The following is a 22,737-nucleotide window of genomic DNA, read 5'->3' on the forward strand; positions in this document are numbered from 1 at the left end:
GTTTCTTTCTGTTTTCAGAAAGGCAAAGTGTTCGAGACAGGCAAGGCAGACAAAGATTTCAACAATGCGATGTTGGCGTTCTCTAGCGACAGCAAGAGGTTGATGGCAGTGCTTCCGAGTGGAACGTATATTTGGAACGTTAAAGGCAGCAACGTGAAATGCATCGGCCATCCTTTGTCGTTGAATTGCTCGAGTGCACCTGCCGTTTGTTCTCCCAAATTGGATTTTATTACATCCTTGACCAATAAAAATGCAGTAGAGGTAAGAATCATTATGGTAACATTTGCCGTTTTGTCTTTTTTGTCATAACGCCTCTCTCCTCAACTTATTTTTACATGTCTTCTAACTATTTCTTCTTTTGTTTCAGTTTCTGTAAATATCATTTGATTTGATTTGCCTTCCTAGTATTGTTCTTATGTTCTGTTACAAACTGACAATATTATTTTTAGTTTTATTATTATCATTAGGTCAATGAACTCTTCCAGATATCCTGCCATATTACTGCTTAAATCTGGATTTTTTATTAATATTACTATTATTTTTCATTTTTTTGGGGGGGGTGGTATAATTTGAATTACAATATCTATTGAATCACATTTACTTTTGTAAGAAATGAAACAATTGCAGATTAAAGCATTGCAATGTACTGATCACTTTCTTTACATGTTACTTTTTTTTGTATATGTTTATTTGATACTTGTTCACCCTCACTACATTGGGAGGAAACTCATTGCTATATGCTTCACAAACAATGTATGGGTAAGGGGGGGGGGTGGGGATAGGTGTATTTCAATAATCTTCTCTCTCCCAAACTCTTGGAAGACTGCATTTACTTGTTTCGTTATAAAGTTCGATCAATTTCTGCAATAGTTTATGTCCTTTTCCCCCAATCATATTTTTTTTCCCACCCCCTTAAATTTATAGAGGGTTAAGCCCATCTGTAACTATGCTGTTATGTGTCAGTATTTGCTCTACTATAACTCCAGATTGTTTAAACTATTGAAATCATTTGGGATTTTTTTTTCTTTTTCTTTTTTTGTGTCGAATGGTAGCTTTTGAGGCTCTCACCCAAAACAGAATGGAATGATCTGTTAGGCCACCAGGGTCCAGTCCTCTGTTGTGACTTCTGCATCGGACCAGAGAAGACCACCCTCATGGTGACGGGTAGTAAGGACAAGAGCGTGAGAATCTGGGACACTTCTGAAGTCAGCGGTCAAGTGGCAGTCAAAATACAGGTTGGTTGTTTGATGTTCCTTGAATTAAGACAAGTTTTAAAATCAAAAGATTGAATTCTTTTCCCTTATGTCTTAAATACTGCTCAGAACAGTTCTTACAGTTGTCTCACTATACCTACCTACCAAAGTGAAAATTAGTAAGACAAAGCCATGTCTTTCCTGCCCTCCCCCCCCCCCCCCCCCCTTGCCTACCTCTTGAAAGGCAAAAATTGCAGTGAGCTGTTGAAGGTTACTGCAGTGAGTAGCTCATGTGGATTGATATTTGTAGATTCAGGGGATGGATCCAGAATTTTATAAAGTAGGGCCCGCGGCCCTGGGGTTGTTGAAACTAACACCCATGTAGCAGGCTGTGGCAGTCATCCCTCGGATCAAAAGTGACATTTTTAATATTAAATGGTACATTCTGAGCCATATTTAGACTATAAATGATGTCTATAATTTTGGTCTCAATGCAAGGTAACTACTTTTTGAATTTTTTGTCTGAGATTATTCACCCCATCCCCCATCTATTTCCACACCTGGATCTGTGCCTGGGAATAACTTAATTGTTTTGTCTTTTTTCTCTTTTCTGATTCACAGAGACATACAGGCCCAGTGACATCTTGTATATTCTCAGGAGATGGAACTAAGGCTGTAAGTGCGAGCGGAGAAAATTTGTTTCTGTGGAATCTTCAAAGTAATCCGCCGTTAGTCTCCAAAGCTCTCACTCGTAAACACTCTTGTGGTGAGTCGTCTGGGACCTTTGTCTCGTTGTTGGTGTCTTTCTCTTGCAAAAGACATTTTTTTCGTTAAAAATCATTTTTATTTCAATTCTATGATTAACGATTGTTCTTCTAAATAAATTAAATTTATCCACATCATGCAAAAATCCTTTTTTTAGTACATGGACTTGTAATGGCTGAACAGTACCCTTTGGAAAACCGGTCTTTCATCTGCTTGGTTGTAGCTGTTTGCATTTCCAGCTGTTTTCATTCTAACTACCCAATGATCCTGATTTAGCAAACAATCGAAGACCCTATGGATCCCACAACCATAGCGTAATCTTCCTTAACCATTTGGAAACTGCAAAAATTTCAAGGTCCTTTTAAAGTCCAATGGTGCATTCCATTTAACATGCACAAAATGATCAGCGGGTCCAACATGTAACAGTACAACCATTTGTGTCACAATGTTGAAACCTTATTGATCTGTATAGGAATAAAGGCTGTGTGTTTCTGAATATTTTAATGTTCAGATTTTCTTGTCCTTTGCAGAAGGGCTAGACTGTGATGAATCAAAGTACCTCATTTCCATCATGTGATTTTTAGAGTCTATACCTGTGAGATGATATAGTTTGTTGAGATATGGGTACGGACTTTGTCTGTGTGTCTGAAGACTTATACGATGGTCATAATGAAAGTGTTCCAAAATGCATATCCATCGTGATGAAATAACAACATGTATGACACAGTTCTAGAGGTATCCCTTCACATAATTTCCCAGATGACTGAGTGAAATTAATCGACCGTGTGGTTACATTTTTCCCTTTGGGAATTTTAAGTCATGTGCAAGTTTGTCAGAATGAGATCATAAAACTTTCGAACATAAAATCTATATTTGGAAATTTATAAGGAGAAAACTTAAAATTGACAATGTTATTAGGAAAACATTTTTATGATATCCTTAGAGCAAACTCTGAAAATACCAGCAAAATATGCCCATGTGCTGAAAGGGATTATAAAACCAAACTATTATATTGTTCTTATGATGGAGTGAAAGTAAATCGGGTTTTCAGAGTATCGAGAAACAAAGTCACACTCTGGATAAAAAGGATGATTTTAGGCATTAAATTAATATTGATATGTTATAGACTGTTAACTAAAATGACTGCTAGCAGTCCAGGTTGTATGTCTATACGACTCTTTAAATATCTAGTTAGTCTAACACACAGACCATTAGGTCACTTACTCAGATGCAGATGAATTTTAAGGCATCATATAGCATGTATTATTGTTGTTGTTTTTTGCTAGGAGAAAGGGTATTGAATGTCATCCAAGTGTGCTTTGTCATATATTGTAGTTGCACATATTGTAGTTGAGTTACTAGAATTTATGAAAACAATGGATTATCACAAACAATGGATTATGAAAAACAATGGATTATCAAAAACGATGGATAATCAGAAACGTAGATACCTACCTGTATTGATGAGATGTCATCAGTGTCAAGTTAGCTTTGATAGGATTTGGCAGATTTAAAAGCTGAATATGTTTAAAACTATCATAGCTATAGAATCATTACTAGTACTCAAATCATGTAAAGCGAATATACAACCTAGAGCACATGTGGGTGAAGCACTCAAGCCCAATTTTATCTTCATTATTTGCAGTCTGCAAGGTTTACATAAAGCTATTAATGCAGCCTGTGGAATTGTATAGTAGGAGGGAAAACATGAATGTGTATTCTGTTTCAAAGCTTGTATGTAGGTCCTATTGCGATAATATATTTTTAACATAACATATGGGCAATATGTATGTAGACACTGACTGAACCATGTCTTTCCCATGCATGTGATTAAGACTTTATCCATATTTGCAAAGGGATTATAAAAATCCTTAAAGGCATTGAAGACTCGCCCCAAATCTAGTGCCACGCTCTGAAAAAGTTCACTTTCCGTTGCTTTCAAATGACGTTTTCTTCTTGTCGCTACAAAATGCAGACAGTAATGAAACGTGATACCTTGTTATCTTTTATCTAGATCTGAGATGTCAACGCCGATATATACACTGTGTTGTTGGTATTGACCATAGCTGTATGTATTGATTGTACACTAGTGTCTAATTACCAACGTTAGCAAGCTGTGTGTGTATTTTTTAGGATAGATGGTGGTGTCTAACACTTCTGTTACACCTCATTCGAAACTAGGTCAGATTACCGGCTTGAGACGTTTCTTTGTCCGCGAGTCTTCACACCCTTTAAGTTTCGACGACACAATGACCAGGCACAAAAGGATCCCTGAGGCGCTCCAGATCAATTTGGTGCTCACCAGTGCCCTAGAGTCAACATAACCCCTTAACCCTATGTATGATCTAGCATCTCTTTGTGACATGATTGCAAGAGATTATTTTAAATGTATTCACTTCTCTCTTGTATAGTCAGCAAAGGAGTGGCTGCTGTTTCCGAGGATGGCCTCTTCATTGCTGGGATTTGTGGCCGTGGAGGCATGGATGTCTGGTGCGCGAATAAACTGATTGCAGAACACAGTCTCAACGCTACAGAATCTGAATCCATGTGAGCTATCTTCATTTTATACTCGCCACATTCGCAGAAATAAACAAACTTTCTTTTGCCACTTGTGTCAACGTTGTTTTCGTTCTTTTTGCTGCAACCATGTTAGTTTAATTGTCTGTAGTACAGGAAATAATATTACCTGGTATAGTGTACTAGCAAGGAACCAGGCATATTTTGATCACTGCTTTGCAGCTAAAAATATATTTTTTCCAAATAAAGTAAGTAATATTCATACAAACATAAAATTAAAAAATGCTCTACTTGTGTTCTTACTTGAAATGTTACACTAAAGTTCACTAGTGTGGGATGCATCATAGGGAACATTGCTTTGAAAGATTTTAAAGTTGATTTACTTAAATGTGACTTTCGTAAAGTTGCAGTTTGCAAGAACCAATTAGCTAGACAATTAATACAACTACCTAAGGACCATGATTGATCCCTAGCCACCCCTCCCTCTCCCCCCCTCTTCCCTTTCAAAACAAAACAAATACAATTTGTGGCAAATTATTGCACAATGAAATTTTCCAAATAAAATCTACAAAACATCTCAGTTTGATATCTCTCCAACAGTCTCAACAACAGAACATGGTCATGGATCAATCAGTTCTATCAATTATAATGTATTGCTATTTAATTAATTTCATGTCATTGTTTGTATTTTAAAACTTCAAATTTCAGTATACCTGTATTGTACCTTTGATTTACAAGATTTTTAAGTTTGTTTATAAGTAGTGAAATTTTGGAACTTACAGAAAAACACCAGCACTATTCACTGTAACAATGCATTTGTAATTAAGCTATATAGCATTATGCTACAGCCAGCTGGGACAATTTTCCAAATGTTAAAGGCATTGAAGACTCGCCCCAAACAGCGTGCCGCGCTTGCAGGTTGAGTTTTCTTCTTGTTGCTACAAAATGCAGACAGTAATGAAATGTGATACCTTGTTATCTTTTATCTAGACCTGAGATGTCCATCACTGCTATGTATACTAGTGTCTAATTACCGACGGTTGCAAGCTGTGTGTGTATTTTCTGAGACCGATAGTTGTGTCTCACACTTCTGTTGCACCTCATTCGAAACAGATTACCGGCATGAGACACTTGTTTGTGTGTGAGTCTTCACATCCTTTAATGCCACTCTATACTGACCTCTGATATCATGCTTCAAAGCACTCCTACTGACAGTATGAACAGTTTCTAACCTTTATTCTGATAGAAACATGAAATTGATACTGCTCGTACTGTCAGTACGAGTGCTTTGAAGCAGGACGTGAAAGTACAGTACAGAAAAAAATTGTCCCACTGGCACTTGGTGATATGCCATATTTTGATTGTGAATATTCATCGAATCGGTTTGCATATTGTTTCAAGTTATGTTAAGTGGCTCCTTAGTAATTATATTTTGTAGTCACAAACTATACAGTCTTGTCTAACTTCTTTTTTTTTTTTTTTTTTTTGGCATCCTTTCTTACACAGAATTGTACCTTACGCCTGTCCTAACTACCTGTTTGTACGTTTCATTAATGGACTAATGGCATGCTTTACCACTTTCAACAATATGGGAGTAGTTTTCCTATATGAGGTGGTCTCAAAGAATGCTCTCGACGACTGGAGAAATCAGCCGTCGGTCACCCCCGATTGGAAGGAATATGGCCAGAACGTCTACAGATTTGTCCTGAATGAGACTTATCAGGTACAGCAATTCTCAGAGATCTACAGATTTGACTTATTCACTCACTTTCCCTCAGTCTCTTACCCATTTTTTCTACCCCTCCACCTCCCTCCCCACCCCCTTCTCCTCCCCTCCGATCCTCTCTCCTCCCCTCCCCTCTCCTCCACTCCGCTCCCAATAGGTGGTATGTGATTTCATCATTTCAAATGTTGTTCAAATGCTTTACTTTCCTATTCTAACCTTCTTGTTCATTTATCCTTGAAATGTGATACCTTTTGGAATGTTTGCTTACCTGTCAGTGTTCTCTGTAGTTAGAATTTCAACTAAATGCAACCTTTTTGTTCAAATACTATTTTTCCAACGTGAATAAGTGAGTTAAGTATTATAGAGAAAAACAAATAAATTTTCAGCTGAATTACGGTGATGATGACATCATTCACTTTACTGTTGCCAGATGCTGTTAAAAAAATTCCACAAGCCGTTTCGCACAAAAAAAACTGCTTCAAGAATGTGGTTTTGACCAAAAGATTCAGAAAATTGCCATAATTTCTTATTGAGCGATAAACTTCCATGCAGCTATTGAAATATCCTTTTAATCAATTAAAGCCTGAAATGGCCCTGTGGTGTCATATTTAGACTTCGATACAGTACATGAATGGTCCAACACTTTTTAAACCAAACAGATCCCAAACAGAATAATAGTTTCTTCCTTGTGTGTGGTCAGCTTTCTTCTCTGCTTCAGGTTCGTCATACCCGTCACTATCTACACATGTTAACGAGGATGGCTAGGTTTGCTGTAGTCTATGGCATGTCTGTTTAGAGGATCTTTTCTCAACCAACTTTTCTTTCTACTCTTATAGTTTCATGCGGCCTCACTCTCTCCTGATGGGGTTCAGCTAGCTACTCTCTCCATCCAAGGAGGCGATGACCTGGTACATTCCACCTTCATAAGTGGCAAGAAGACAGATTTCTTGAAAGGGCCTTTGGAACTCCGACTGTGGGATGTCGCTTCCCAAGCCGTACAGCAGGTGATTCCCTTAGATGGCGATGCTACCCGTTACCATGGCATCTCCTACCTGGGCGATCATCCCATGGTGGTTTTCCAGGAAAAGAAGAAACTGGATAGATCCAGGGCCAAGACGAGAGGCAGAGACACCGCCAAGTCACCGATCTCTTCCTCGTTGCATTCCTGTGTGAGTGTCTTTAATCGCAAGACTGGACAAGTCCTGTATTCTGGGACCGTGGCGGGGAGTTACACCGCCCTGCATGCCCCCGACAGCAGGTACATACACAGACAGTTTCCGATATCGATGCAAACTCAGCTTCTATTCTTAAGCCATCAGGAAGAAGGTGTTCTGAATCTCAGTAAAGTTGGACTGTCCCCTCTCAAGGGTAAATTCACCCACCGTCGGATAAAGGTGACGAGTCACGCCCTGTCGGGGGACTGCCAGGGAATAATGGTAGGGCTTGAAGATGGCCAAGTGCTCATTCTGAGAGTAGCCCAAATTGACAATGTCCAATTCAAAAAGTAAAATATCAATCACAACGAAGTAACATGATGAGGGGATGAAAATGATTAACTTTAAGATGTTATTTTTTAAAATTATTTATATCTAAAAGCTCCTTTATCAGTGAATTTTATTGATAAGTTATTTCACTTTAGGTCAAGAAATGTCAACTTTACCATTTTGATGAAGGATATTGTATTAATACTGATTATAAAAAGTGCTGATAAATTTGCTATTTTTAAATCAAATTCTAACTATTAAACGAGTCACAATTCCATGTTCACAGGTTACAGGTAGCATACTTTTACCTAGATTTTGAGGACAAATGTATCACAGCTTTTCTAATCTTATGGCCAGAATAAATATCTTTGAACTTTTCCACATAGTACTTACTAATATCACTATCAATATAATTTTGTAGCTTCCACAAATTTTAATGGCAGATAAAAGTTAGTTTTTGTATGTTAAATCATGTATATTGAATGTTTTCACATGGTGCAAGATTATCTTCTAATTATTTGTTATAATGTTTTAAATATTCCATGAGTTTGTATAGATTTCATCGTGAACAGACTTCCAGGGTACACTATGAGCAACAAGGACAAGTTACATATTCTGTTGGCATTTGTTTTGCCCTTTTTTTCCCCTTTGTTTTTTGGCACACCAAGATCTGTCTACTTTTTGGAGCATTTTAAAATACCAACAGATGTGGATAGCAAACACTATTCCAGTATTATACCAATAAGAGGGCTGAACATTCCATTCTATATTTGTACTAAATATAATTTAGATTATTTACTGCTATTCACTGTGACTTTCAGGAGTTCTTCATCTTTTACTAGACTTTTATTTTTGTTAATTTTTTTGGTTCTAGGACTAATCTAAGAATTTGCTGATTCCATCCAATTTTTTTTTCTTAAAGAAACAGGGTCCTGTGTGCTTTCTTAGTTATGAAAAAATAGACCAAAGGTTATCTTTTGCATCTCTAAGTCTCATATATTTATGGAGTTTCAGGAGTTCTTCATCTTTGACTAGACTTTAATTTTTATTTTATTTTGTTGTTGTTCTAGGACTTATCTAAGTATTTGCTCATTCCATTCGTTTTATTTTTCTTAAAGGAAACAGGGTCCCGTGTGCTTTCTTAGTAAGGAAAAAGTAGACCAAAGATTATCTTTTGTATCTATAAGTTTTTAATATTTATGAGAGAAATATTTAATATGAACATATCAGCATAAGTGTGCTTCTCCTTTACATTTTGTCCAGTTAGTTGGTTACGTCTATTTATAAAATTTGATATGAAAATATTTTAATTGTCATCTTTCTCGCTTATTATTAAGTACAGCTACCAAAATGGTAAGGAAAATTTGTTATAAGTTGAAGGGGGTTAGATGTTTAAGGATTCTTGTGGGGATACCTTTTAACATTAATAATGTGTTTCCATGTTAAAAAATGTATTTTGCTATATTATATTTCATACCATCCATCCACTATTAACAGACTTTCATACTGAGGGTACAAGTTATTATATTAAACTGTAAGAATGACAGAATCATAACTTTGTAACCGTAACTGCTACTGTTAAGTTTACTTTAATACTGAATTTGAAAGAATATGTGGAAAAAGAAAAATGTGAGAAATTTCAATAAAATCTGAAAAACATCCACAATTTTTTGGGTTCCTCTAAGTGGCATATGCAACGGTGCAATGCAGAAGCCACTTATTTACGTTAGTCACGACCTATGTTATTAGACATATATTAGACATGTAAGGTTATGTTAAAGTGTCAATGTGTGTTTGCCAAATTTTAACTTCAACCTTTCCAGCTTACTGCCCTAAAAGCTCAGTGAAAATAACACTGTTCTATGCAATTTTCATATTTTTAATAATAATTATTTTGATTGAGTTATCTGTCGTTAAACATTTTGAGCTGAATAAAATTCGCCAGATTTTTTAACAAGCCCGTAGATTCTAAAAACTTTATTCCAAATTTGCAAGCCCCGCCCAACAGATCATGCACCATAGAAATTAAAATAAGTTCTGATTCGATTGTCTATCAGAATCTGCCGAGCAAAGTCTCCTTGCCATAAAAGCTTGAGGATAGATAGAGACTACTATGATGGGATATATTTTACCAACTGGTGATTGGTAGAAATTACAGACAACCATGTCAACATAAAATTATGAGTTAGCACATATTTCCAAGAGTCAAACTCAAAGAGAAACCAAGATATATCCAGTATTCTCCGTCAGTCTACATGAAGGCTCCTATGGATCTAACAACTGAGACGTAAGATTTCATTGTTCAGGAGAGATGAAATGTAGTTGTACACACACACAAAAACGATTGCTTAACATTTTACACCAATAATCTTTAAACAAAATAAATCTTGGAAATAAAATCGGTTGTAGCTTGAAATCCTCCAGGCTGTGCCCTGGTTTATATCTAGGTATATAGATCTACTTCTATATCTTTATTACTCTCTCTTTGGTTTTTAGTCCAGAATCTATTCTTTAAATTCCTTTCTTTCACCCATGTTCCTCCAGTTTGTTAATTTCTATTTATTAATTAACTAACTCCAAAGGGGGGACAGATGGAGGGGGGGGGGCAAGCCACCCCATTGAAATATTCTGAGGGACGAAGCGGGGCAAAAATGATAATTGGCAAAGGAAAAGTTATAGCTATATGATACTATACGATACTTGGATAAGTTATTCATGACAAGAATTAGTCCATTAGCCATATGTTGCATATTTCAGCTCTCTTGACCTCAACTTAATGAAACTTTATCTCTTCTGCAAACAGACTGATTAGTTTGGAAGAGCTGATTTGTTCACACCTTGCCATGTCTGCCTTGATCTGATAGTGATATGGCTACTAGCTGTGTGAAGAGTTGCATAATAGTCGAATAGGCAGCTCAACTGAGGTGTGAAAAGATGGGACTGATCACTCGGCTAACCAACTGGAAAAACCTGCCGTTCAGTACAAACGGCAGGTTTTTGGATGCAACCTAATAGAAATGGACACTTTCTTGGCATGAACTTCAGATTCGTAATCAGCGTGTCTCGAACTACCAGAAAAGATACACATTTATCGCCTTTGCGACAAAAAGTTTTTTTCACCTAAAAAACCGTAAGCAGTTTTTGCCAAAATTTGACCCATTTATTCATAAATGTCAAGATAAAACTCAAGATGACAAACAAAGGTTTGATTTGACTGCTTTGAAATCACGTATCCGTGATTTCACGGCAAGATGCGTCGAGCGCCCTTTTATTTCGCTCAGTTTGCAACTTTTCAGAGGAACAATAGAAAACCGAAAAACTTTTAGGGACAACAAAAGATTTTAAACCTTTGTTCGTCGTAAAAGTTTTTCGGTCTTACTTTTTCTTGAGATGAAAAAACTTGTTGTCGCAAATGCGATAAATGTGTGTCTTTTCTGGTAGTTCGCGACACGCTGATTACGAATCTGAAGTTTATTTTGGAATTGGGTGTTGTGTGGGGGCGTGGGGGGCCAAAATCCTGATTTGCAGTTTTCCAAAACTGACCCAAAATCGATTTCGCTCAAATGACGTAACAGGGAGTAATCGATGCTCAGGAGCCCAAATCTGCAACTCCCAGGTCCATATCTGCTTTCGTTCGGGAGATACGTGGTCCCAAAGGACCCGATAGAAATACGTGTTCTTTATAAGTGCACAATTTGGAAAACCCCCTCTTTTCAGCACACTCTCTTGTCCTCTCTGAAACACCCATCGACACTAAATTTAGACGTGGAGTAGAAGACACCCTTGTCTTTGTTATACACCAATTTCGTGTAATTATCTGACCGGGAAAGGTTTTTTGTCTATATGATTTCTATTTTTTTCATAAATCATAAATCAGGTTTTCTTGGCCCCCCTGCACGCCCACACACAACACCCAATTCCAAAATAAACTTGTTTTTATAGCATATAACAAATAGTTATGGAAAGGGGTTACTTGTGCACCTCTTCCCCGTCCAACCCCCTTCCCACGTCCCCTCCCTCACCTCATGCTCTGGTCCGACATTGGTTATATCCTTTAATTTGTCTGGCAAAGAAACCTCAATTTTCACAGAAAGTGGAGACTAGCGAATCTTCCTTTGAAAAGTTTGAGTTGTATACACACTAACTTCAACATGATTGGCAATGATTTCGCAATGTTGTCACTGTGTGGCGCCCATGCTTTGACGACTAACACTGACAGAACGATGGCTTCTAAAAACAGCAAGGAACACGAAAGTGAGACAGAGACCGCAGAGGCACTTCAGGATTCGTCTACTGAGCTTACTGAAGAAAAGGAAGAAGAGCATGTCGTAAGTTGATAAACTCGAGACAATGTCTGATTGTCAATCCCATACCTTTAATATTATTAGGCCTAACTTTGAGTCCTATACTTAGTATACATGTACAGCGTAGGATGGGTTTAACGAAAGAAGAGAGACAGGCAATGACGAATGAATCGTCGGACATTGAATAAGTATTAAAATTATGAATTGAACCCGCGGTGTTCCCCTCGATAATCTTACGGTATCGCACACCCCATCCAAATATCGAACGGGAAATTCTATTTGAAATGAAATTACAATACATACTCAATATTATACAGTATGCACACTCCATAGCAAGTTTCTTTTGACATTTACTATACTAGAGGGGGAAAATCGGAGAAATTATATGAGCAAACTATGTGCATCTTACGTTTCGTGTGTTGTGTATAGATGTACTTAAGGAAAATGAAAGCATTATACCCAGTGACATACTTTGGCCCCATAGCCCAACCTGATTCTTGATGCCACTGGAGGTGTCCAGTGACATTTTGATGACATACCATTACCACTACCAGTTGTCATCCTACCAAAACAGCAGATAAGAATTTAGTTTTGGTTAAATCATCTGGAATGTTGTTGTTGATGGTATTTATGGCATTTCATCATCATTCGTTCTCTGCAAAACTATCATACTTTATTTAAAATGTCTTGGTTCATTGCGTAACATTAAACCATTGTTGAATGATTTAATTGAAAAGAGATGATTCTTTAGTCCAAGTTGAATAATGCAAACAATGTATATTTGGTAATTTCACATTGAAGATAGCATATTATGATTGGTCAGTCTTTGTTTGTAATTTAACCAACTTTTTAATGCTTGGTTGCCACATAGACCTTGCTCATGACATTAATCAACATTTGAAAACTTGTCGACTACCAAATAAAAATAAACCAGACATGATCTAGATTGCTAATATCATTTATAAAAAATTAATAAAATTGTGGTTGCTTAATTTAATGCTTGAAAGATTTAAGTATCAAACCAACTTTTTTCAAAACGAGTGTATCTTAAGAGTGAATGATGAAAATGAAATTTAAGTGGTTCAGTAATGATGCTTTTACATGCCATCTTCTTTGTTTCAACAGAATCGTTTACCAAAGTTTGTAGAGTTAGACTTGCCAGCGATGGGTTTAGAATTCCACCCAGCAGAGCCGTTATTAGCCGCAAGTTTCATTGATGGAACAATCAAATTGTGAGTAGAAATATTTAGAAAGAAAACACATTTCAAATGTTGTAAAAGCATATTTGTCTTGATTTTTAATTATTCATTCCTGAGTGTTTTGTGTTCAGAAAAAAAGGAAGCATAATATTTGTTATTTTTCTATTCTTTCACTTTTGAAGGTATTCATGTAAAGCCCAAGAAGAACCTGTAGAAGTGTGGTCAACTGAAGGGTTCAAGAAATCCTCTCGATCTGTGAGGTTTACAGAGGACGGTGAAAGTAAGAGGAAACCACCTTCTTCTTCTTTTTATAAACCTATATTGCTACAAGCTTCATAATAAATATTTTATAAAGTAATTTTGATTGATGTGTTTTGTTTTATGATTAACATAGTTTTATCGTTGCTTGTTCTTACGTCTTTGATTAATTTATTTATGCTTCATGATGTTTAAATGTGTCCACATTCCGGTAGAAGGATTTATAAAGTATTAATTATTTACTAACTTGGTTCAATGTAATTATGCTGGAAGATTGTGATACCAAAGAATAAGGGAGTGACCAAGGACAAATTTCTGAAATGTTACATTCCGTGGGTGGTCTTGTAGAAGGATAGAGAGCAACCCATCCACCATTTCTGGTGAAGGTGGTGAAATGACAAAAGTTGATGAGACTAGTAGAAGACACCAGCTTGGTGTTTAATTAATTAATCACTTTACTTAATTTCTTTAATTATTTCTTTAATCTTAATCTCTTTAATTTCTTTCATCTTTATTTATTTAATTAATTAATTAATACAATTAATCACTTGAATTAATCATTTCCTGTCACAAGCTAAGTTTCCCTTCTTTTTTTCAATTACACAACTTTGTTTGTTCTTTACATCTGTCACCTTCAATTCATATTCTTGCAATGGAGATGTCTCCCTGTCATGAAAAAAAAAATTCAGCTTTAAAAATTGGATACTAGTTATACAAAATGTTGATTAAAGACAGCTGATAAGACATGAAATGATGCATACTTTCCTCCATCAAGGTTTAGTCTGCATATCCAAGGATAAATCGTGGAAGCTCTTCAACACTGAGACGGGTAAAGTTGAGAGGGAATTTGTGAAGGCACATGATGCAGCAATTTCAACAGTGGCTGTGGCAGGTGACAAACATGTAGTGACCGGTGACGATGACGGGAGGTTAAAGGTGAGAGACGGCAAAATTTTGGACGAGACCTTTGACCCTTCCATCCATCGATAATTAAATTTATTTTTGAAAGAGCATTTAAGTTATATTGACCAGCTACATTTCCATGTGATGATGGCAATGGAAAGTTTTCTTTAATCTTTAACTGACTTGTCAACTTAAGTAGTTGGACCCATGACATGCAAACATTTGGAAATGTATTCTCACCAATTTAATATGTTTGATAATAATAATAATACAGTGGATTTATAATAGCACCAAATCAGAAACAAGAAGGAACTGCTCTAGGTGCTTGACGAAACAAGTAATCGCAATCAAATGAACAAGACAAGAGTCTTTAGGTAACTCTTATTAAACATAGAAAGTTAAGTGCAAAATCTACTCTGATCTGGTAGCTGGTTCCACAGATAAGGAGCAGAGTAGGCAAAACATTGGTACCCATTTACTTTTAAACATGAATTGGGAAGAGAAAGGTAGGCCTTGGCAGAGGAACAAAGACAATGGACAGGAGCACAGGGAGAGTGTAGTTGAGAGATATATACAGGCTGTTCCAAATAATGAGTGCGGAAAGAGAGTAGGAGTATTTTAAATTGAATTGGGTCGCTAATAGGAAGCCAGCGAAGTTCCCTCAAGAGTGGAGTTGTATGGCAACCTCTGGTCTTCCTTTCACAATGCGTGCCACAGAGTTTTGAATTTTCTGAAATTTCTGTATGGATAAATCTGACAGGCCAAAGAGTAAAGAATTGAGGAAGTCAAGCCTGGCCACCAAAGCATGAACCAGTATTTTGCAAATTTCATCATCTGACGTTATTTTTTTGCATAAATTAGGTCATCTCCAACAGCAAGAGGAGTAAAAAATAGATCCATAATGCCCTTTGAAAAGTGTATTACTCCTTATATACAGTTAACTTACCTCCAGTACACTTCCTTATAAAATTTTGATAATTCATAATTGTCTGTACATTTCTAGCAGATATTGTTAAAATTTATCGTGCTAAAAAACATTTCTTTCTTTTGTTTTCTTTACTTATTTATATGCCCCCTCCCCCCACACCCCTTGTTAGTATAGTAAGGAAGGAATATTTATTTATATCGTGTTGTCTACTTTCTATTGGAAAGATTATTTATAGAATGATGAATGCTTTGTATACAAAAGAAGAAAAGAAAAAAGAGGATAAATGGAGGTAAATGGTTTTTCCCATTTGTTTTTCTATCAGTTATGGGATCTGAGGTTTGAGAAAGCTGTATTTGAAGCCAAACAGAATGAAGATTACTTGAGTGACATTGCAGTGGATGAAACCAACAGGATTGTTTTTGCTACAAGGTTAGAAAGTTTAGAACATCCAAAGGTTGGTTTTTGTTCAACTCGGCGTGGCGCAAACATCCAGGTGCAGTTAGAATTATGACTTTTGATCTGTAAACACATAGTTCCCTCAAAACTCTCCATCAAAATAGATCGTCTGGGGTATGAGGGGTATGCAGTTATTTGTGAATATTATGCAATGTTGTCAGAAATCTATATTATAACTCCCAACCTGACGTAGACTTCATGATTAAGCAAACAACTATTGCATCGTAAAGTCTTCGCCCTTTGCAGATAATAAAGTCATGTGGTTGAATGGTCTGACATGTTGTCACGACGATGTCTCTCGGAAGTCTTTTGTTTCTCTCTATAAATCATCCTTGTTATTGGCCTTTGATCATTTGATGTTGTAACAGAACAATTCAAGAAGATATTGATTCATGACAGATTCCACCTTTATTGGAAAATTTATTTGTACGTTGATGAATATAGTTATTATTTTGACACATTTGATACATTTTCATGTCCATTTTAATTACTTGTAGTGGAGACGGTACCATGTCAACATTTAACATCAAAAGAAGACGCTTTGATCTGCAGTCTGAAAATTTACATTCTGAACTAATGTGTGTAGAAATAGTGAGGGTAAGTATTTATAGGGTAGGGGTGGGTGTGGGGTGGGGTTGTCAGACGAAAAGCATATGCAGTGACCACCTCTGTATTCTTGTAACAAAGTAGTTTGATTTGCTTAAAATCTCATTCTAAATGAAATGTTGCTGACACTTTTGAGTGCAATATAGATTTGGAAGTGACATGATAAATGCAAAACATTTGTGAAGGTTCTTAAAGCAATGATGACGAAGACATCTTTCCTGGCCATAATTCCATAAAAAGTGCAGCTCTTTGTCCCAGCTTGGCTGATAGGCAATCTTATTTGAATAAATAACATTTTTTTTTAACTTTCTGCGCATGGCGGATGAAATGCTGTTATCTTTTTGTTTTGTTTTTTGGAACAGATGATTAAAAATTACCTTCAAAAGATTTCTTCATTTAATTGTCTACATATTTAAGTCACATGCCAAAATCTATGTTCCTCAAGATTAACCTTGTTCAATCAGCTACAAATTCTTGCTCCATCTCATCTGCAGCTCCTAAGTTTTTGAAATCTTTGTCTTGTCCATATCAAGTCTGTCACCTCTGCAGACTCTTTCAAAGAAAGACTAACCTTTTTGTTTTGATTTTTTATAAGTCCATATTACAGCTTCTTTGGTTGTTATAGTTAGTTTGTACAGAGTTTCTTATTATAACTTTTCAAACATCCTCACCAAGAACACAAAAACAACAAGCTATCAAATGTATCGTTGAGTGAAATGTCTGTGTTATACCATTTAGCCTATAAAACCTGCTTCTTGCCCTCTCAAGTACCTGGAGAATGAGCTCATCACTTTTTTGGGTCACTTGCTAAAATTCTGCTGTCCCATAAATGTACTTTCCTTCTCCCAAAGTCTTCCTTGCTAATTTCTTATCTGTACGTTGCATTACAGAGAGGAAGGAAGGTGGTTTGTGGGGGCAGTGACGGCAGTCTGAATTTTTACAACTGGGAGGAGTTTGGTGACATCAGCGACCGCTTCCCTGGCCATCCAGAATCGGTAGATTTCAGCTGTAAAATTCTGGATGATTTAATATGCACAGGTTCTGGTGACGGCATGATAAGGTGAGTATTTATCACAGCATGGAGAAAGAAAGGAAAACTGTGTGAAGAGACTCATATCATCTTGTGTTATCAGGAAAATAAAATGTCTACAAAGTGCTTCAAAGAAAAAGGTATTATTTACTGTAACATGAAGAACTATACATGTAGGCCTGGTATGTATATAGAAAGGCATGCATTAGTGCATCCAGGTGTTGTAGTGGGCTTGAAAACCCCCCTCTGACCCCCTCCCCTACTCCTTTTCAACTTCATGCAAAATTGTTATTAGTGCAACCTTGTGTTAAGATTAATAGTCTAAATGCGCCACAGAATTCCTGATTTGACAAATTTTCCTCATTTTTGTCTGGGGCAGGACCCCACAGATTCCCTACTTGGGAGTCTGCTTCAATTATGCCAGGACTGTACCTACTCCTTTATAAAACCTCAAGATCTAGATCTGTTCCTGGTACAACCAAGGTTTAAGCAAGACAAGCAGTGGGTGTTTTTCTTGATGATTGAATTCTGTTTTAATGAAACATTCTCTGATTGTAATATTATTTATGACGAATTTGACGTTTTTCATTTTTTCTCGATATCTCAGAGCAGTCAATGTGTATCCTCACCGGTTCATGGGGATCATTGGTGACCATGGCAACCTACCGGTAAATAATTTGACAGTCAATGGCGAGGCGACCATCCTAGCAAGCTGCGGACATGACCAAAGGATCAAATTCTGGGACGTGGAACATTTCCATCACATAGGCAAACTGGAGAAGAAAGCTAAAGTTTCCGATAAAAATAAAAGGTTGGACGCCAAAGGAAAAGAAGAGAATTTCTTTGCGGATCTGGAATGAAGGAATCCAATCCCTGAACATCGTAAAACTCCATGAGAGGAATTCTACGGCAGCAGGCCGAGGTGAATTCAGGAGTAGGAAAATCTAAGGCAGGTTATTACACCTGGTGGTGGGTAACAGGTCCTTCTATTCCCTCTGACAAACTTAACTTGGATAGTGTCAGTCCAATGCAATAAGGTCATATTGAAATTATCTTCATGGCCTCATTGCCAATGTACTGTTCTGAAGCTGGGACACAACTATGTATATTGCTGGGGGAGTTGGGGGGGGGGGGGAGAAGGGTGCGGCGGTAGAATACTTCATACGTACGTATTATAAAACATGTATTTGAGGTACATTGTTTCAAACATTTGCAAAATACAGCACCAGTTTGCATCTACACATCCTCCCAATGTTTCTCAAGAGGAGGGACAAACCTCTCCTAAAAAAAAAAAAAACCCTCCCCTGGATGACTCAACATCTAAGACCTCTTGCCAACCCCCCCCCCCCCCCCAGGTTATAAGAAAAAGGTAGTTGCACCCTATTCTGTACAAAACTTTTTTTTGTGGCCAGAAGTGTGTATAAGTGAAGTGACCCATCCAAATAATCTTAATTAGAGCGATCGAAGTAGGAGGCATGTAGATGTGTATTGGAAGGTGTGTATTGGTAGGTGTGTACTTGAAGTTGTGTATTGCAAGATGTATTGTAATTTTCAATGGTATGAATTTATGAGCAGAGGCATTGATATGGTTGGTCTCTGTAGATGTTACGGCATGTTTGTTTTATTCCAGATATTCAGTTTTGGTGCCCACATGTCTCTAATCCACCCACTTTTACTCAACCTAAACGGTTCTTTACCATCATATATTGAAATCTAGAGATAATGAACCTAGAGTTGATGTCCCAAAATATTCCTTTGAAGAATTTTTGGAGAGGTAGTGTAGTATCTATTTTAGGTTTAACAGCATTAATCAGCTTTTGCACTTTTTTGCCAAGGTTATTATACAAGGCAGGTACTTGTAGTAAGATGATATTTTATTTCAGTTGACAAGGCCAATGTGAAACTGTGTAAATCATTTTCATACAAAGATTCCTTTGTAAAGCTATGAATGAATATAAATTTCAAATTACAAAAGAAGTGAATAGTATGGTTTTCTTCCTATTCTCACACATATTTTCCTATTATTGATAGAATTAACCTTTTTTTAATATTAAACATTAAATCCAGGGTTGGTTATTACTCAAGTCAGATTCAAGTAAACATGTTCAACTGGAAGTATTTATTAAATTTGGAATTGTTATGGACATTTTAAATTTACATAAAAGGAACCCTAACATTCCCAAAACTTTGTTTTGTCCTTTTTTTCAATTGAATAATATCATTATGATTCTCCTAATGGATACAGGTTTGAGATGGTTTGGAGGAAGCCAGAAGTCCATGTCCCAATATCAGTGAGGATGAAATTTGCATGCAAATCATTGCTGGGACCAAGATTCCTAGCCCCCTCTCACCACTCCCCAACCCCTCTTTGTTAGGGGTGTCATTAAGTGTCATTAAAATATTAAAGTATTAAACAATTTTGTTTTCACCTGCTAAACAAAATAACAAGACAAATTATATTTTAATACTTTTTTCTTTTAATTTCAAAACAGAAGACCAACACAAGTAACGTCAGTACAAACAACAGTGACAAAAAACGTCTACTCAGTGTGACTTTATACCGTCACCAATAACAAACCATCACAATAAATTTTTGGTTATTTAAGAAAACACAATAACATGATCAATACAAGTAAAGTAGTTACAAAAATGGTACCAAAAATTTCTCTACAAGACACACTCTATCACCTTTCACAAAGAGATTGCCATACAATTTGAAAGAGTATCCCTTTAACCTCAACTATTAAGTGACCCACTGAAATCAAAATTAAGCTTAGGCCAGAATATAAAGTGCAGTGTTCCTTGTGACAACCTATCAAAACTTTGCATAAACCTTTCTTGTTAGTCATTACAGAACTTATTTTAACATGTGCTGCGCATCATTGATGGAATGCTGCAATCACGTTTAATTTTTAATAAATAAGAATACTCTAGCAACTAATATATACCATGTGCAGCATAAAACCGACTCATATAATTTATTTGATTTAACTGAACTTTGCATAGCAATTATAACACTAGGCTGTATAGGCTAAAGAGCACAGAGGAACCTTCCATACATATTTTATTGAAACTCTGGGTAGCTGAAGCAGTTCTGCAATTTCTTCTACAAACAGTTAGGCTTGGAATCAACTGAAAAAAGGAAAAGCCACAAATATTCAAAAAGTTTAACTAAATTCCTAAGCAATACATGGTTTCTTACTTTTGATGGGTATATGAAATGAAGGCTATATATATCGCATAATACAGATTTTTTTTTTATTAACAATTTTAATTCTTTTTTTACAAATCTCTAAAACTTAGGATGTGTAACAGTATTGTTTTTATATCTCTTCAAATAGCTTTTTTATTATACATGGTTTGTTTGCTCAACAAGTCTTTTCACTAAGTAGTAATAGTTTTTACTCTTATTAGTTTTCTTATCTAATTCACCTAAATATACAAGATTCATTTGTTTGGTTGATATTTAAGAAATACAACATTGAAAGTGTTGCTACAGCACAGAGTGTTCTCTTCAAAAAGAAAAAAAGGGGGAAAAAATAGCTGGCATGCAAGAAGAAAAAAAGAAGAGAATTTCTGTAAAATTTATTATACAGAATGATTTTTAAGAAATATCATCGCTCAATGAAGTTCTTGTGTTTTATTCAAAAAAAGATTTGAAGTTCCCACACAATACTCTCGAGCAGCTTATGACATAAGTACATTTAAATGAACAGGTATAAGAAAGTAACTAAAATAGCCATAATCACAAATACATGAATATTCGTATCTGGTTTCGGCAAAGTCCAATGCAATAATTTGCCAGGTTCGAGCGACTACCACTATTTGCATTTAAATTCTCTCTCTTAAAATAGAGATTAAAGTAGAGTTTTTTGCTCCTCACACAGTTATATTAAATTTGTAACACCTTGCTTTTAAGTGGAAAAAATGTTGGAAGAACAGCAATGTTACCTAGACCTATTGTCCTATATAATTATAGGATTTTAATGTGACAAAGCATCACCAACTGAGCAAAATTACTTCAAAGGAAACTGCTTCAAACTTATTTTATGATTTGAGTTAATAATTGGGATCTCTTAATTTGATAGAGGGTACAGCTTCAGTTTATATGTTGTTATGGTCGTGTAGAAATACAGTTGGTTACACTTCGTGGCTAAATATATGGTGGTGGTATTGCAGAACTGTTTAAAAATGTTGGTAGATTCCAAGCCAAGATAAATCATTTATGTAAAATCTTACATTCCAATTCTGTGGGAAGGAGGGGGGGAGGATTTGAAATCCCTTGCAAGAGGGAATGAAAATGTCATAAACATAATGCAAACATTACAACTAATATATGCTATACAAAAGATGAATGTGCTTGGGAGGTAGTTTCCGAATTATTTCTTTAATTTTTTACTATTATTTCTTTCAATGTAAGGACATAGTTGATATATTAAAAACAACATGTAAGGCGGCAAAATTGAAGAGTCAACAGATTTGTCCAGTTCTACTCTGCACGTGGATTATCTTTTACTGAGACCGTTCCTACATGCCGTCCAGAACGGACTGGTGTATCGGTGGTTTGTAGCATCTGACTTGCTCCACCGCGGGGCCATCTCCTTCTCCCGGCCTCAAATAACGATTGAGAACGGAAAAGATTTGACTGTTGAGAATCTGGAATTTCCGGATCCTGTCCGTTAATCTACCGATAGGCTGTAAAGTATAATGAAAGGACAACACACCGAATTAATGATGTTACAGACTAAGGAAAATCCTAAGGAAAATCCTAAGGAATATCCTCAGATGTCTCTTATTTCGAACCAACATGGTAAGGATCTCAGAGTTTAAAGCCGAGCCCAAAATAATGACAAATTAAAAATGACTTTTACTGGTAATTTTTGCATTCAGATGATTCTTTTTTTGAGAGAGAGAGAACATTTTTTCTTTTAGCTCCATGGAGATGGCACATCCAAATTTAGTGACAAGACCATCCATCTGTAATGTAAAGACAACAATATGCCAATCTTCAGGCAAACAAACTTAAACTATAATCTTGCATAACATCATTTCTGAGGCATTTCAAACGGTCTTAAAGACACATTTCACATTGTCCAGGAAAGGTAATATTGGACTTGATTTTTTGGTGCGCTGTCGATAATTTGATGCCAAGGGAACACAAGATAGTAATTACTGTTTCCATAAAGTTTAAAACAACCATTTCAGGATTACTAATGAGTTCTGAACAGAAGTCATATTGCAGCAGAATCCAGTCAGTTACCTATTTAAAAAGCTTGAATATTGAGTAAGACACCGAAAAATGGATACAAGCCAAAAATTTGTTTAGTGGGCTTTGAGATATTGCTATTGACATTTTGATGAAATTCAT

General features: G+C 36.2%; 4 protein-coding genes across 6 annotated transcripts in view; 2 read left to right on the plus strand and 2 right to left on the minus strand.

The window, feature by feature from the left end:
* Positions 1-9,344, plus strand: part of LOC139979675 (NACHT domain- and WD repeat-containing protein 1-like) — a 30,674-nt gene extending 21,330 nt beyond the window's left edge. The window contains exons 23-28 of the mRNA XM_071990692.1: positions 19-261; positions 1,053-1,235; positions 1,815-1,959; positions 4,370-4,505; positions 5,982-6,198; positions 7,038-9,344. Of these exons, the coding sequence (XP_071846793.1) occupies positions 19-261; positions 1,053-1,235; positions 1,815-1,959; positions 4,370-4,505; positions 5,982-6,198; positions 7,038-7,709 (1,596 nt within the window). The 3' untranslated portion in view covers positions 7,710-9,344. The remainder of the gene's footprint in view (positions 1-18; positions 262-1,052; positions 1,236-1,814; positions 1,960-4,369; positions 4,506-5,981; positions 6,199-7,037) is intronic.
* The window catches only part of LOC139979681 (vacuolar protein-sorting-associated protein 36-like), a 72,871-nt gene that overhangs the window by 4,579 nt on the left and 45,555 nt on the right, over positions 1-22,737 (minus strand). The window lies entirely within an intron of this gene.
* LOC139979680 (WD repeat-containing protein 55-like) lies at positions 11,847-20,974 on the plus strand. The gene is made up of 8 exons (XM_071990705.1): positions 11,847-12,013; positions 13,115-13,221; positions 13,371-13,468; positions 14,222-14,382; positions 15,600-15,706; positions 16,231-16,330; positions 17,230-17,399; positions 17,977-20,974. Exons 1-8 carry the CDS (start codon positions 11,858-11,860, stop codon positions 18,227-18,229), a joined length of 1,152 nt encoding a protein of 383 aa, XP_071846806.1. The 5' UTR covers positions 11,847-11,857; the 3' UTR covers positions 18,230-20,974.
* Positions 20,279-22,737, minus strand: part of LOC139979676 (cytoplasmic FMR1-interacting protein 2-like) — a 34,192-nt gene continuing 31,733 nt past the window's right edge. The window contains exon 28 of one of the 3 annotated variants that reach the window (XM_071990693.1): positions 20,279-22,064. In XM_071990693.1, the coding sequence (XP_071846794.1) occupies positions 21,897-22,064 (168 nt within the window). In that variant the 3' untranslated portion in view covers positions 20,279-21,896. The remainder of the gene's footprint in view (positions 22,065-22,737) is intronic. The other 2 variants (XM_071990694.1, XM_071990697.1) reach the window with 2 other exon arrangements.

Source organism: Apostichopus japonicus, chromosome 14 (assembly GCF_037975245.1).
Source record: "Apostichopus japonicus isolate 1M-3 chromosome 14, ASM3797524v1, whole genome shotgun sequence".
Lineage (NCBI taxonomy): Eukaryota > Metazoa > Echinodermata > Holothuroidea > Aspidochirotida > Stichopodidae > Apostichopus > Apostichopus japonicus.

What these genes read in the sequence shown, in the direction of transcription:
- LOC139979680 (XM_071990705.1), top strand. Translation starts at nt 11,858, where the DNA reads ATGTTGTCACTGTGTGGCGCCCATGCTTTGACGACTAACACTGACAGA. An exon ending in AGGATTGTTTTTGCTACAAG is followed by an intron (nt 15,707 to 16,230) that starts GTTAGAAAGTTT and finishes AATTACTTGTAG; the next exon opens with TGGAGACGGTACCATGTCAA. An exon ending in TGTGTGTAGAAATAGTGAGG is followed by an intron (nt 16,331 to 17,229) that starts GTAAGTATTTAT and finishes GTTGCATTACAG; the next exon opens with AGAGGAAGGAAGGTGGTTTG.